At 41.1% G+C, this 16,770-nt stretch overlaps 1 protein-coding gene across 2 annotated transcripts in view; it reads right to left on the reverse strand.

The window, feature by feature from the left end:
- The window catches only part of MAP4 (microtubule-associated protein 4), a 51,256-nt gene that overhangs the window by 17,030 nt on the left and 17,456 nt on the right, over nt 1–16,770 (reverse strand). For both annotated transcript variants that reach the window (XM_009323150.1, XM_009323149.1), the window contains exons 2-6: nt 7,389–7,489; nt 6,267–6,479; nt 4,636–4,813; nt 1,048–1,107; nt 563–885 (exon numbers count right to left, since the gene is read on the reverse strand). In XM_009323150.1, coding sequence (XP_009321425.1) covers nt 563–885; nt 1,048–1,107; nt 4,636–4,813; nt 6,267–6,479; nt 7,389–7,489 — 875 coding nt within the window. The remainder of the gene's footprint in view (nt 1–562; nt 886–1,047; nt 1,108–4,635; nt 4,814–6,266; nt 6,480–7,388; nt 7,490–16,770) is intronic.

The raw sequence follows: 16,770 nt of genomic DNA on the forward strand, positions 1-16,770 counted from the left end.
CATTCAACACTACCCTCTCCTTTTCTTGTGGCCACCATAGATTATCCAAAGACCAGCGTATGTAGACCCATTGCATTTCAGCTTTAGGCCTGACAAGTTGAACAGAGTCCCCGTTCCTAGACCTGGGAAAGGTGCTGCGGAACTTGCTCCTGAATCCAGATTTCCTGCATCGTAATGCGTTATTCCACCTTCTGTACCATTCAGCAGACAATTCCTCTATTCAAAGGCAAAGTTTTGGAACATAGACAAGATTTTGAGCTTTCAATACCAACTAGGTTCTATGTCAGGACGTACGACAGAAAAACAGAACCACAGAGTTTTGAATTCCTGTACGTATGCCAGTAAACACCATGAAGGCTCTTAAGGCGGATTCCTTCTGTACACTACTATCATTGCCTTGTTAATGCCTTGTGCATAAACCAACAACCCAAAGAGGAGCTCTGCAGAGCATAAATGAGAAGAGCAGTGAGGATACAGCCACCAAAATTAGCAAAGAGCACCCATAATGCTTAAGAGCTACTGTTCCAAAGTGCACATTGTTATCAAGTTTTAAGAAACTTACCTTTCCTCCACCAGGCTGATGTTTAATATTATCCGTTGATCCAATTTTGGAACGTACATTTTTCAGATCTGGAGCAGAGACGCTGCTGGTCGGGCGAGGTGGCTTGGAAACAGTGCTGGGTTTAGTCGGAGCCTTAGCAGTTGTTTTTTTAGCATCTGCTGTTGCGGTTGAGGTTGTGGTGGGTTTGGTTGCAGCAGTCTTGGTTTTGGGACGACTGGTGGCTACTCCAGGTAAAGTAGGTGCGCTGGAGGCAGTGGTAGAAGGAGTGGTGGCACTACTTTTTACTGTATTTCCAGTAGCACTCTTAGGGCGGCTCAAGTCGGCTACAATTATCACAGCAATAGTTGGAGGGAAGGGGGAAAAAGATGGGTCAGAGGCCATTTATACAAACTTCCTCAGAGTCCTAAAGATGTACAGTGGCCTGCTTAATAAACACAGCCCTAAACAAAGAGGATTTGATTTAGATGGAAACTGAACAAAGTTACCTGATGGTGACTTTGCAGAGGTCTTCTTGGCATCTGCAGGCTTTGCATCAGTCTTGATAGCTGCCCAACACAAAACACACGGATAAGTATTTCAGAGTGGGAGTCAGTTTGCACAGATGAGGAGCCTGAGGTCCTGGCACAGCTTCCCCTGGAGGTCAGGGGCTCTCCGCAGCTCCTCACATACTGATGGTCCTCTTTACCCACAGTCCCCATTTCTAACATGTTGCTTGAAATAAAGCATCTCAAGAATTAACTGCTCCGTTTGAACACCTGGCTGAGGTGGTCCTCATTGTAACAGCAAAACTCATTCATGTTTTCCAGCAAAAGGATCAATTCACCATTCAATGATGCAACACACCTGGCGTATGGTTTGCATTTTGTTTTTTCTTAAATAACTTTCTGAATCTGACAGCACTCACTAACATTATTTTAATCCCATCCCAATTTCATTTCTTAAAAAAAAAAAACCACCCCCACCCCCCCAAAACCAAAGCTCCTTTCTTTACTATGTAGCAAAAGCAAAACCACATTTGTCCATCTATAACCTTGGTATTAATGCTAGATCACCAATGCCAATTTTCTTGCACAGAAGTTATTGCACATATTTTGGTCCCTATTACAATTGTATAAAACCAAAAATCAATCACTAAACTGAACTACGCCTTTGGGCAAACACCAATGATCATGACCTGATTACATTCCACATAGACAGAGGACAGTCTAAACCAGGAACGCATCTATTTTTCTCAGAGCAGAATAAAACCATACACAAAGTTGATCAAGGAAAAAAATCACAGACTGAAAAATATAAACAGAACTTATTTTAAAGAGCTCTTTGATTATGAAATTCTAGCTTTTTTATCAATGCTGAACAACTTTGGCTAAAATCTGCTTCATTTCAATAGCCAAAGGAAGGCAACATTAAAAACAAACACCAAATAGAAAAAAATCTAAGTTAGAAATTATGAAAACCCTCATATTCTAATACTTAATTTCATTAACAGTCTTAGATTTTTAGATAAACTCAAGTAGCTGGCAGGGTATTTTATGGAATGCCTATACAGAAAAGAGCAAGCAAAAGAGGCAGATAACTATACACCCAGTTAGTCTCAATCATTCCATCCAAACTTTGCTAAAAGCATTCAATTAAACACCACAGATAAGATACTAGCTAATGAGATGAAACACATTTGGATAATTTAATAAGGCCTAAAGGACAGATATATAATTAATACCAAACACTTCAAAAAAGGTCCTGCCAAACCAACCTAATCTCATTCCTTGAGACCTCAACTTTAAGTGGGAAAACTGTATGGACAGAACAGGCTTAGTTGTGTATAAAGGCAAGAGGACTAATATGTTACTTTAATATATAAAGAGATGTTATTTCTACTCGTGTGAGTGGGGAGCCAAATGCTGGAACACTTTTGGCTACGTTATTAGCACATGATGTTGAAAACCTGGAGAATGATAAAGCTACTGGGAAAATGGTCTAGAATGACAGCCCAAGACTTTGATCTTTTTCTGATCTGAGAGACAGAGAGGTGGTCTTGTACAAACATGAAAGTCATTTTTGCAGGGAGGGGGGAAAACTGGGGTGTGTGTGTGCGTGTGTGTGAATCAAGCACCACATAGCCTGTGGCTCTCACTTAGTTGAGAAGGTGACTGACATTTAATACCTGAAAAAGTGAAACCATATAATTTCAAGACAAGCCCCTATACACACATTTTTAAACAGTGAGAACGACTAAACATTTGAGCAAACCACAAGGAAGTGAGAGTCTCTGCCTTTTGAACCTGAAAAGCAAGAGCAGATGTCCTTCTGCAATATCATCTTTAGCCAGAAACTTATTATCTGTCTCAATGCTATGTAATGAGAAACTACATTGTGATCAGAAGAGATCCAGGTCTCCATCACCTACATCTATGGATCTAGCTGAAGCTGCAAATACTGTACCTAAACTGAATTGTTAGTGTTTGGCTCGTTGCGATTTCCCTTCAGGCCCCACAACACTGTTCATCCTCTATCACAACCTGGCTTTCTCCTCTTCCGAAATAGGACTCCCTTCTTTTACCATTCATGACTCCTCTGTGCATTTCCAGATCCAGACAAAACAGCTTTCACTCCTGATGGAGTTTCTCCAGCTGACCTCATCTCTCCCTCGCCCACCCAGTTCTCACTGTACTTTGGCAACCTCCCACCACCCTCACTGGTGCAGAAGTCTCTTCCTCTGTACATCTTGCCACTTGGAACAACCTTCCTGCATCTCTGCATCATTGACTCCATCTCTTTTCAAATGTCATCAGAAAACACTTCTTTGTTTGTGTCTCAATTTTGGAAGGGGAAATTAACTGAACTCATTAAAACGTATTAAGCATTCTGGGCTACAGTTTGCCTAAAAGACCACACAAAATGAATTGTACAAGGATGTCCACAGGATCAGTTAAGATACATGACTCTTGGAAAGTGCAACACTTCCTCTACACAGGATTAATTATATTTTCCCCTAGAGCATAAAGTATGGAATGTACTTTCAACATAGTTAAAACACTACTATTCTTTTGGGAAAGACGGGTTACGAATTCATGCTTTGGGACTCATAGAACAAAGCAACCAATACGTATAGTAGTTTTACATGTTTATTGGCATATTTTGCCAATGAGGTCTAGTCATTTGAAAAGACTTGAGAACATTTAACTATATTTTTATCTGATGTTAAATCTCTCAAGCTCCATTAAAATGAGAGAAAACACTGTTTTCAAGATGCTAATATGCTGCTCATGTTTCATACCGACTGTGTTAAACTCATGGGAAGTTCCCTCTTCGGCAACAGTAGGAGTGGGGTACAGTTTTCTGATGAAGCTGATGTGATTTCAGCTCCAAATTCTTCCTGCACTAGTAAAAAACCACCTCTGTTCAAATCTCCAGAAGAGGACTTGAAGCACTCAAACTAGTGCATCTGAAAAACAAAAAACGTTGCTTTTCCCAAGTTTTAAATTGGTTTTAGTGTTTATTCTAAGTGTTACTATGGCAAAATACAGAGTTAATAGCATCCTTTTTCTTAAATCAAGCATGCTCAGTAATTGTATTAACCCTGAATCACACAGAGCTGATCCAAGTTGGCCTTGAAGGTCATTCAGATTTGGTTTTCGAAGAGGAAGCCCTGGAGAGAAAAAAGTATGACCTACAGTCTCTGTACCTTGGCATGGAGTCTTGTGTTGTATTAAAAGGATTGAGATTTCAGCTATCACTAAACTTGAAGTCAACTCCTGACTGACAGTTAGGCCAGTTTACACCTCTCAGAAGTACTGGTTAACAGCAGCTACGGCTTCTCCTAAGTGACTACATTTCAAGGGTTGGCTTTTTTTTTCCCCCCTTTCTTTTTTTCTTTTGATCTGAAGATCACAAGCTTGTTTATTAGGAGACTAAACTGATGGGGCCACAGGGTAACCTAAACACAGGAAAAAGCAGTCAGCGTACTGGAATACATGAGAAAGACATCATAGCGTGAACCAATGGTGCTACTCAAACAGAACCTGGCAGCTGGTTAGAAAGAGAGATCTGAAATAAAACAAGAGAATACTTACATGTTGGCCTCTTCGGTGGAGAAGTAGCAGTATTTTTTGCACCAGCAGCTGCAGTGACTGGCGATGCCGCCGTTGTCCTAGGAGTAGAAGGGGAGCTCCTGACAGTAGTTCTAGGAGTGGCAGATGATGGAGTCTTTGGAAGTGAGGTCCGTTTATCTGTGGTCTTCGCATCTGCAACCTGAAAATGAACAGGCTACATTAAAGCCAGCACTTCACTGACAGTCTCTTCAAAGTGTTTGCCAACAAAAAGCCTGAAATAAATTGAAATTGTTTAAATTCTTAAACACATAAGCTAGGCACCACTGAAACTCTATAATGCAGAAGATTATAATTAAGGCATGCAGAAGCGACTGACTATTCAGTGCAGGACACACAGCACGGACCCTGCTGAATATTATAATTCATTCAGATCTGTTTCAGCATTAATGTGTGGAGGCCATTTACGATTTGACGAGGTTTTGATTTCTGAACAAAATGGAAAACATCAATCTACTAGCAGTACTTCTGGGAGAGATTTCTTTCCTTTGCGAGCAGAAATGCTTCCTAAGCTAAGGCGGCATTCATTAAAACACTGTGGACATAAGAATTAGGTGTCCGTGGTTCATTCCTCACTTGGAAAACTATTTCACATCTGTCCCTGGTTAAGTCACTTGTTTGTAAACTGACTGATCTCTTAAGTATTAAAATACTGAGTTAATGCATGGAAACAAATGAGATGAGATTTTGATTTCATCAAAGAGGGATTCAGAATCATGCAAAAACTTAAAACTGAAGATACTGGTTCACAGTGCTTTCATACTCTTTTTGTTATTTTTATTTAGTTAGTTTTAAAAGACACTCAAATGCAGTTATTTAAGCTTAAATGTATAGTAGAAATGCTAGCATTTAGACATCAACTGAAAGCTTCTGAAATAGATTTTAACATTCCCTTTCAAATTTGAATTCTTCTACCATATAATATCACAAATTAACATAGGGAAGATTCAAGGGACATTTCCTGTTCTTAACATTACATGTGGATACCCTACTTCAGCTTTAAGATGCAACACTAAGAACTGTCCACAAATCTTCACTTACTGGAGAATTACAAATCTCCAATATTTCCTAAGCACGCAAGTGTATTATCAGTTATCTTTGTACAGTTTTTATAATGACCAGACATCATAAAGAGACAATCAGTGGGAAAGTGTTCAAACTGATTTGTCCCCCCTCAGTATTATTATCGAAGCTCTCCATTCAGTTTTCCCATGCTCTTGTCTGGATTTAAGAGTTATCCTATATCTGTAGTGTATCTATATTTAAAAATCCCTCCTCCTTTAGTAATGGAGAGAAATTAAGAATTATCTTGGGTACTTCGTGACAGTTCACAAGGAAAATCGTGGTAATACAGTCAAGTTTAATTTTCTCGTCTGTGATGACACAATTAAATGCTTGGGACTTGATGCCGTACGTGCGTTAATGGAAGCTGATACTAGTAACTGTGCAGCTCTCAACACAGCGAATCACATTCCTCATCCTACCCTCCCATGATTAGCGCTAGAATTATGCTTTGACTCTTGGGTAAGACAGCTGGTAAGTTAACATGTAAATAGGTTCTCGGAGCTCCCACACAAAAGCAAATTGTTTCTTACCTTTGGTTTGGTCTCTTTTGGAGTTAAGGTGGAGGGACGTGTAGTACTGGTGGCTGGGCGTTTAGTAGTAGTGGCTGAAGTAGGACCTGCAGTAGGGCTCGTGGGTTTTTTGTTTGGGCCAGGCGTGGCAGAGGCTGGCCGCTTGGGGCTGGTAGCGGACAGGGGCCTGGCTTTCGTTGCTGCAGGCTTTGTAGATGATGTGGATGCAGCAGGCTTTATATTTTTTCAAAAAGCAAAATCCAGTATAAAAACAAAAAAAAAATACAACAAAAAAAAGCGCATTGTAAACCAAAACACTGAGCTGCAAGAACATAAAAATATTTTAGAAGAAACAAAAAAAATAATTAGCTTTCTGTTTTCTGAGCGTAACAAAAAGACTAAAATGAAGCAGCAGAAGAGGGCTGCCTTCGGAGCCCAGTGGAATTTTGCCATTCAATTTAAAGCGAACAGGATTTATTCCAGCTACATCTAAAGCAACAGAAGGAATCGCTGGTAAAGCTGGGATTAGTAATTGGGTGTTCCTGGCATCTATTCCTGCATGCAATACACAGGACATTGCTTTCCAATTACACGCACACAACGGATTGCAAGCTCTAAATCTTCATCTGATCAACTCTAGCGGTCATACGTCCGCTGCCTTCAAGGGGACCAAGAACCCCCTGCCCTTACCACTGCTCTAAGAATTTGGGTTTGGATTTTGCTGAATGCTGCAAGCTTCTGAAAGCAGGTGTCGTGTTTCATAAACAGCCCTAAAATAAGAGAATATCAGATCCTGAGCAAGATCTCTGAATGCTAATTGTAATGCAAATAAATGTGTTGTAAACAACTAGGAGAGTATCAGTGTAGCAGAAGTGTTATCCTATATGTTTACTACTTCTACACCACTGATACCAACCAGAGAATTAATTTAAAGCTTGCCACAAATTTATTAAATCCACTTTCAGTCATGCTGCTACAGGCTGAGTTGTTTGCAACTTCATAACCGCATGTCTTTGTTTCAGTAAAATGGTTCACAAATGGCAGCTCAGAAAACAGAACTTGTGTTGCCACAGCTTAAGAAGCAGAAAAGCTGGCAAATAAAAACCACAGAAGCGAAGACGCTGAACGTGAAATGACACCTACCTTTGTCTTCTTCTCAGGGCTGGGAGGAAGCTCTTTGTTGGGAGGTGCTGTGATAAAGTTCCCTGCCACAGCTTCAGCTGGTTTGGTCTCTTCTGGTTTTGCTGGGGAAAAAAAAAAAGAAGGGAGACTTCTTAAGTTTGAGCTTTTTTTTTTTTTTACTATATATATAATTTTTTTTTTAGTTTACTATTATTCAACACAGTAGCAGGAAGAGACAGAACTGAGACAGTTACAGGTTGGCTATTTTTCCCCAAAACCAGAATACCTATAGGAAGAAAGATTTTCCCTGTAAACAGGGCAGGTTCATCCAGACACCATCAGCATCCAATTTCTCATATTATTCCAGTGAGAAAAGACAGACAGCTGATGAAGGAAACCCCTGGTTTAATTAAAATAGCAAACCTTCCCATCTTTCAAGCTATTACAATAAATTGTTGGAATGTTAATGGTGAAGTTCTGACCCCTTCCAGGTTTTACACTATGACTTATCCTGAAGTAGGGCACTGTTTTCAAGCTATCCCTATTGTTGTGGCTGTTTCTTCTTGCCCTTTCTTCTGCCCACATCCACGTGTTGCAGCTCTCCACAAGCAGGGAGGATCGCCGGCAGCCAAAGGGAGCCGGACTGCTAACGGGAAAGGTCGCACAGGAAAGCAGGAACACGGAAATCTCGTTCTAACATGCGTGGATCATACCAAACCTTGTTAGTGTGGAAACCATCGTGTCATGCTGCTGTACGCGGTGTTTCACAGCACAAAGCTTAAGTTCAGTTACAAGGGTTGCCAGTTTTTCCCTGTGATTCTTCATTTTTGTCATTACCATCAAAGGTTGTTATGCTGAGCGGGGAGCAGTGAACACACACACTGCTCTCCTAACAGCAGCAGAGCAACCCCAAACACTTCCTCGTCTCCTTTTAAAAATCAGTCTCTAAAGCATTGTCCAGCCACCAGCAAAAGGATAACTCTGCCCTCCAAAGCAAACGATATAACAAAACACTAATTTAGTAGCGGCTTCACCAAATTTTCTCCCTAAATCCTACAGCAGAACTGCCATGCTGCTTTGCACCATGAGATGTGCAAAAGGCAATTTCCCTATAAATGTCTTTTAAAACACTAACTCTCAGTGGCGTTGCTGTACAACTGCACTGCTGCGAGCTGTCTTCCGCTGCAATTCCTGTGGCATTTGAATTTTATGAAGGATACGGTGCAAACAACCCATCAGAAATTTATGCATTTTCCCTTGTCATCTGGGGATTAAGATAAAATGTATCTGTGTTGGATGTTTCTTTTTATAACAACACAACAGATTGTAATGCTGCGGCGCATCCTAAGGGCCCACCAGGCAATAGTGTAACAATTCCAACAGGAAAAAGATTGCTTTCCACGTCTTTTGAAAGTTACTATTTATATTTCACATTTTCTTGCTTGTTAGTCTTGAAGGGAGTGTCTCAGAGGACCGTTCAATTCTGGTACAAATGCCACTGTTGAAACAAGAAAAATGAAATCATGCCTTCCACCTGCCCCGGCGATGCTTAGCAGCAGGATGGTTTTGTTGTTGTTATTTACATTTCTGACTCCAGGACAAGTTTAGCAGTTTTTTTTCTCCTTGCATTGCATTAGCCTCGTCCTAGCCATTTAGCTTCCAAGTCATACTAAATGTTTTGCAGCACTGGGTTTAACATTCTAGGCATACAAAAAAAGACCGGTGAAGAAAAACAAGCACCAAAACATACAGGCTGGACACTATTTTTGATGCAAAATTCTTAAGAATCATTCATGTTCACCTAGAGAGCCCATCTTTTTGTAGCTAATCTATATTGCCTCCTCTATACCAGTTTTCTCCACTGCATTTCAATAAACCTTTCTATTCTCCCTCATTTAACTTGTCAGTTTTATCTACAGTAATACCAGAAAGAGCAATTGCTGTCGACGGTTCCCATTTCTGAGTAACAACCTTCTGTCCATTCACTGCTCTCTGCTCCCCGGACCCCACACCTGGGGATGGTTTTATTTTGAATCCTACCAGTCTCAAATATCTCAGATATCAAGGTCACTTTCCATTAATTGGAAGTTACCTTTCACGTACTGCCTGCCGTTATTATTTCAGCTAATTCAGCGGCAACATTAAACCTCTCACTTGATGACAGTATCACAGCATCCACGCAGCAACATGAACCCTTCTGCTCAGGGAGCCTAATGCGGCTCCTCAAAAAACCTCAGCTTCCAAAGTTTCAGGATTAAAACTCCAGCAGCTTCCATGCTTCTGAATTAACGACAACATGAATTTCACGTTATTTCATGTTACTTAATCAAATACGGGCTACTATACAAGAAATTTGGAGTGAATAACTTCAACACACAAAATTATCAGAGAGTACATTAAGGTTCTACAAAACAAATAGGATTTTTTTTTTTTTTTTAAAATGTAAACCAGAAATGTAGCATCACCAAGCTGATGGAGCTACACTGCAGGACAGCACACATACAGGTTAAGGAACTTGCATCTATAAACAATAATAATAATGATGATAAACCCAGGAGAGCTGGGTAGGGAACTTTCCTATTTCTGGGGCCACAGGATCATTATCCAGGTTCCATCTCTCATAGCCTCTGATGTAGCGGGGTACACGACCCTGTACAGAACCCCAAGGGATTACAGAAGGAAAGCTTTGTTTTGTGCTGCCTCAATTTGAGTAACAACCCAATGTGCTCATCAGTACATTTACTTTCATTCACCATTTAATTATGAGGGCGCCCTCTCCTATACAGAGCAGAGAGCTGCCTGGGAAGATTTCCTAGTTACAGGCAATATTAGCAAAAGCTGCCAAATCTTAATCAAATTTGTTCATCAGTCTGCAAGAATTATTTAAGAGACTTTTCAGTTTGCTTGCTCCTCCAAGCATAGCAACAAACCTCCGAAAGAGATTTCAAAGACATTTTGTTGGGAGCTCTAGCAGGGGTTGCTGCTCTGCCCTGAGCAGGGCTCCTCCTTCAGCCGCCGCAGCTCCTGCTGCTCATGGCATTCGCTGATGGAGAAAATTCAGCTCAGCTGAGTCAGCACCCAGAATTGAATTACTCCTGGGGGAAAGGGGGACAAAGGAGCTTGAAGAAGAGAGGGAAGGACATTCCAATCTGGCATCTTCCACCGATAAACTCACAGGCATAACCCTGCGATCAGAGTTACTTTCTCCCTGCTGCTACTCACTGCAATGGCAAGCTGCACTGTGCTGGTTTTTATGTCTGTCTTCACCCCCAGCTTACCATTTGTCACTCACTAAGTATGTTTTTAATGGTGGAAATCGAACTTTTTTGTACCTGTCAGTTCACAATACTGCGAGGCACCACTACTTCACAATTTCTAAGAGCGACGCTGGAAGCAGTTATTCAACATCTAAGTGCACCAGAGAAAACAAATGACTCCACAACAGTGACTAAACACACAAACCACAAACTCCAGAATTTTGTCTGAGGTTTTACAAACATCAATTATGAAAGAGCGAACTTGATAAGTGGTGCTTATGTCTCCCTTAACAGCGATACCAAGCGTCCTTCAGACATGCTCCAGCCGGCAGAAGGAGGGACGGTCGGGATTCTTGACGTGCTGCATGGAGGAGGGACCCCCCCGGGGTGGCCCGGCACTTCTCACATGGACACTGCTTCAGTTACTTCGTATTTATAGTACCTATCTGCCTCCAGACATTTTAGACAGAACAGGCCAGTTCTGAGAAAAATGCTAAAGACAACTATCCTGCATATCAAAGGTAATTGCAATGTTTTCCTTGACCAGGTTTTGCTCTCATCTGCTGCAGGAGGAGTTTGATGCTGGCAGATGCAGCCTTGCTGTCAGACAAGTGCCTTCTCATATAAAAATCTGCTCAAATTCAGCGACATTATGATTCACTGAAAAAACCCCACCCCATAGTTTGAACCCTCTTGCTGGTTGAAGCCTCAGGTGACTCCCAACATTGGCCACACTCAGTGGCCCATCTCCTAGTGCTTCCCAGGCTACATCCACATCATTCCCAGCGTCAGCTGCGTACAAGCCACCTCTTCCAGGTTGCTGTGCGGATAGAGCTGAGCAAACCAAGACCTACACAACTTGTAGGTGGCAGAAACCAGACTTCTCCCCTACTGACCCTGCACCAGCCTTGCCAGAGCACTCACTGCCATAGTGCTAGGCTGGTCAACTAAACCGTGCTCAAAGGCAGTCCCTAAGCTATAGTAACACAGAGCCAAGACCACACGCAGAAGCTGTAGCACTGAAGCTATGTTTGGCAAAAGCACACTAAGGCCAACAAGTTGAAAAGCATATTTTAAAAATAAATTTGTCACCAGAAACCAGATATTTGCCATTGCTGGATGAAGGACCCAGCAAACAAGACCACATGGTGTTCAGATAAAACTGAAGTCGGAGGGAACAAGACTCCTAACAAATAAGCAGTAGTGATTTTTCAGAATAAATAGTAAAAGTGAGATTATCTGTGCCAAAACTGACACTCAAAAAAAAAGCTTCAGCTCCTTGTTATAAAAAGGGGACAATATTTGTCCTATGGATCTTAAAAATTATGGAAAATTTAACTCATTATGTTTGTCTCGTACAAACAGAGTGAGCCATAAAAAAACCCACTAATGAGGAAATTTATAATTCTGCCTCCAACAGGCAAGTTTAAACACTGTGATGCAAATAAAGCATGTGGGGCCATCCACACAGCCGTGGAGTAGGCACGGTCTCCTCAAAGGCAATCAATCCTGATTTTTAGGTATCAGCCGCCACTCATAACGAGTTATTTACACAAGAACCTTGGTGTCTCAGGAGACTCTTAACATATTTTATCCTTAACCTCTTACTTCTATACATGCTGCCACTCTCTCTGTGGTTACTAGCAGTAGGTGAGCTACCATTAGAAGAAATGTAATGTGTTATAAAGCAATCGAAGGAGATGATGCAATGGTTTTAAGAATGGTATCTTTTTCCCCAAAAAAGAACAGACGGTAGAACAGGTACCTTATCAACCGTATAAAAGACCAAAGCTGTCCTCCAAGGCTCAGTGTCAATGTTTAAATAGACTATTATTTCTTCAAAAAAACTTCCCTGTTTGAACAGTGAGTCTCTCTCTGAAGTTTCCTATATAGCACTAACACAGCTCAAGAGAACAACTTTCCAAGGAGCCTTCAAGCACATCTTGCAGCTAGTCATTCAGACCCAACCCATTCCACTGCGTCCACAGAAAACCGTCATCCACTAAACCACAAGATTCCGACGTCAGAGCTTTTCCTCAGGTTATCTTTCCTCTAGGGAGACTTTCTCTCATTAGAAGGAGGTTAAGGAATGGAGCATTTCCCCTTCATACCACAAGGATGTACAGAACCTCCCTCCAAATGAATAAAAAGAAGTATGATGATGGAGAGTTTGGGTGATTTTAAGCTCTGCTGTCTGAAAACCACAAGTGTCTTTTTCAAAAGACCAAGGAACAAGATGAACCAAACGCAGTGTTTTGATGGAGTTTTGCAGATGCTAAGGGGGGCTCTTCCTCAAAAGCAGCAACAAAGGGGGCAAAAGCTGCTGAAGTCTGTTTGAAAACAGAATAGCTGGGCCATAGGAAACGACAGCAGAGGTGACGTGCACCTTCACCCTTCTGATGAAGCAGCAGAGTAACGCAGTAAGGAAGGGCAGGGTGACAGGAACTGCCACGCCGCTCCTTCGAGCTGTACTAGCCTCACATAAAAAGGAGGACTGCAAACCCACATATTGAAAGCTAAGACAATGCTTCGCGATTTTAGCCTTGAACTCATTACTCAAAATGCAATTATACCTATTGCACAGGGTTATTGTGAGAATTCAGCATGCATGGATATACCAAAGTGGTCAAAGTGACATAAGATCACAGAGCAATGAAGGGCTGGAAGGGACCTCGGAGGTCACAGCCCAACCCATTACTCAAAGCAGGTCCCTGCAGATCAGGTTGCTTACAGTCATGGCCAGCGTAATTTCCAAATATAAGGAAAAACTTCTTCAATGTGAGGGAGGTCAAACATTGGAAGAGGCCCAATCTCCATCCTTGGAGACATTCAGACCTGGAAGGGACACGCACGGCCCTGGAGCAACCCGATCTACTTACACGTGGTTTTGAGTCAGGGGTTAAACTGGAGGCCTCCAGAGCTCTGTTCCAGTCTAAGTGACTCTGTATTACAGCTACGTAGTGGAGGATGCCCACGTTGTACGCAATTAATCATATGTCTTCTTGAAGCTAAGTCCCGATTGTGAATAACCATATATAGTTTTCCTAGCCATAAGGAGGAAAAATCCACCCCACTCTCTTCCTCCTCCAGAAAAAAAATATCTCTCACCATCCTGTGACTTGCAGTCTAGAGACTACCTGCTTGCCCAAGAGCTTTTTAGCCCATGTAATCATTTAACATTAGAATAGCAGAACAATGTAGGTTGGAAGGGATGTCTGGAGGTCATTTAGCCCAATCCCCCACTCAAATTATATCAGATTGCTTCGTGTTTTTTCAATGATATTCTGAGTGTCTCCAAGGATGGAGATTCCACATCTTGGAGCTTCTCCTCCAATATTTGATTAGCCTCATGGAAAAAAACAAACAAACAAAAAAAAACCCCAAAACCAAAACACAATTCACAAGTTCCTGGCACAAGATGTTTTACAGCTTCACTGTAAATTGCTCACAAGTCATCCAGTATCGTTTGTGTTCATCTGCTGCTATTTTCATTTGATGACCCATATTCTTATACTGGAAAAACTGAACAGTCTTCTCTTGTTCACAACTTTGATGTCATTGATGACTTTATAGACAGTAATCACAACCATCTTCCTCTCCAAGTCCTGTCTCTTCCAGGCTAAAGAGTCTTAGTTTATTCGGCCATTCCCCACATGAACTCCTCTAATACGATGCCTTTATTTATCATACTTCTAATTCTATTACAATCTTTTTGAGGCAGAGGACAACATGCAGATTTACACATTGGATTCAGAATGCAAGCGCATAATGGATTTATAAATGGATATAATTTTTTCTAGTTTGTTCTCTCTTCCTTTCTGAATTCCTAGAACTCCATTTGGTGAAGAAAAGCCACACAAAAGCATCTTTATGACATCTATAAAATCCTTACAACAGTAGCATTATTGCTCCTCCTCTGTAAGTACAGAAACAAAACCATCAGGGTTACAGCTCGTGCGAGGTGACATTGAGCTGGAACCCAAGAGGAGAGCAAACACAGACCTTCAGTCTTTCTGATCCCTTTGCCATGAGTTTTGCTGTAACAGCTCTCTCGTGAAAGCTGTTACTGTGTGTGAAAAAAACAGGCACTAAATCTGAAAAGCTTTACTCTTCGTGTTTCCTTCCCTGGAGAAGTAAAATTAGGAAAAAGTACTTATAGAAACATACCCATGAGTATCTTTTTAAAAGTTAAACCATGCTACTGCATTGTTTTATAAATCATGGAACTCAGAATAAAAGCCTATGTGCATGTATTTCTCAAATATCATGCAGCAACTTATTGAAGAACAAGCATTCCCAAAAATTCATTCTCCATGTCAAAAGGAATAGGTGAAGACCCCAGTATAATATATCTCAGGCTCATCTCAAAAGGCCAAAAGCAAGTATTTCTATTTTCTGGTACTGCAGTAAGCAAAAGCTGAAGTGAAGATAAAGGATAGCAGTAACTACATACTGTGCACCTGGAAGATTTTTAAGAATGTTACATATTGTTTTCCTTTCTCCCCTTTATTGACTAGTTAAATGAGCATTTCAGTGGGTACTTGAGACCGTATCACTTAAATCCTCCCATCTCCTACCTATCCTGCTTGATAAGGTATTAGCTCCCATTTTATGGGGTCTGTATTTCACCTGCCTTGCCCCTAGTCACTGATCCAGGCTGGCTCATTTACGTGCTTCAAAATGGAAGGGCACTTGCAGCTGCATTCAAACTTGCTTGTGAACGAGGCCAGGCACTCATCTTCCATGTCCCCAGCAAGGGATATTTAGCAGGCTAAGCTGAACTAAAACATCATTCAATGAAACAGCTCCATAATTCTCAAAGGGATTAGAGTCATCAACTGAAAATCCATTAAGAGAAATAGATTAAGCAATAAGGCAATGACCATCTTTACTCTCCCTCTTAGATGTAAACAACCTTAGAAACAAACCCAGACCATGTTAAATACTGCTTTTGCCAGAAATGCTGCAAAGAGGCACGAGCTCTTTCTTATTCATCCATCACCATCCAGAAGGAGCTGCTTCATCATAAAAATCACCATCAAATAAAGCCTTTTTGTTTAAGGCTCTTAAAACAAAATTCTCTACAAACATAATATAACAAATCTCAGTTTAAGCAGAAATACAACCCTTATCTGCTTTCTCCTCTCCAGAAAAGGCTAAATAAAACGTCCTGCTTGACCCAAATACAGAATAGCCAAGCATTTTATCTGGCACCGAATGCAACTCAATCAACGTGTACATTTTTACTTGTTACCAAGAATCAAGGAATAAACCAGATGTCCTCTTTGCCTGCATCTTGTAAACCTAGATTGATTTGTTAAGACTACTTTTTACCCACGAAGGCAAATTCTAAATCAGAACATGTTCTTCTAGAATAACCTAAACTACTTGCCATGTTTACCTAACGTGGCATGAACAGAAATCAAACAGCTATTTAGAGTAATTAACATACTCTGTTTGACTGCAATACCGTGCTAAAAATGTGATGCTGGATATAAAAAAAGCTAATAAAAGCAGGAGCTTTTCCCTTCTCATTGATAAAAGTGGGAGCACATTCATAAAACCAACAAAAAGCTCTATTTTCTGTCAATGCCCCGACAAACCAAAGTGAGAGAGAGAAGCACACCTCCCAGTCAAACTAAAAATAGCAGCAAAACCACAACACTAACTGAAGCTGTCTTAGAGGAATATCAAGTGGGGAGCAGGGAAAAAATGCCGCCTGAATTCATATTTCAGTCTGTCCCTAAGGCTGGTCTGAACGCTGACGAAACCTCAGAGCATTTCCAGGTAGCCGCTTGAGCTTGGGCAGTGCTTGGGCCAGGGGACACCTGGGGTGTTTTCAGTACCTGAAGACATAAAGCTGCAATTCCATACTGTTCAAAATGCAAAACAATTACAAGCACGATCCCGTCCCTGAACACTTAAGCACAGAGATAAGATATTACCAATGCTCCAACTAGTCCAACATCAACTTTTTGCATGTCATCTGATATCAACAACAAGCCACAGAGAAGCCAGTCTGAGGGGTCTTTCTAACCCTTCTATCAGCTGATATATCCCTGGCCTTGGACTTGAAGCATGACATTTTATATACTTTTATCCTATCCAGCATACCTTGAAGACCCATCCGTAGAAGTTCCCATTCT

The sequence above is a fragment of the Pygoscelis adeliae genome, unplaced genomic scaffold (genome assembly GCF_000699105.1).
Source record: "Pygoscelis adeliae isolate BGI_AS28 unplaced genomic scaffold, ASM69910v1 Scaffold444, whole genome shotgun sequence".
NCBI lineage: Eukaryota > Metazoa > Chordata > Aves > Sphenisciformes > Spheniscidae > Pygoscelis > Pygoscelis adeliae.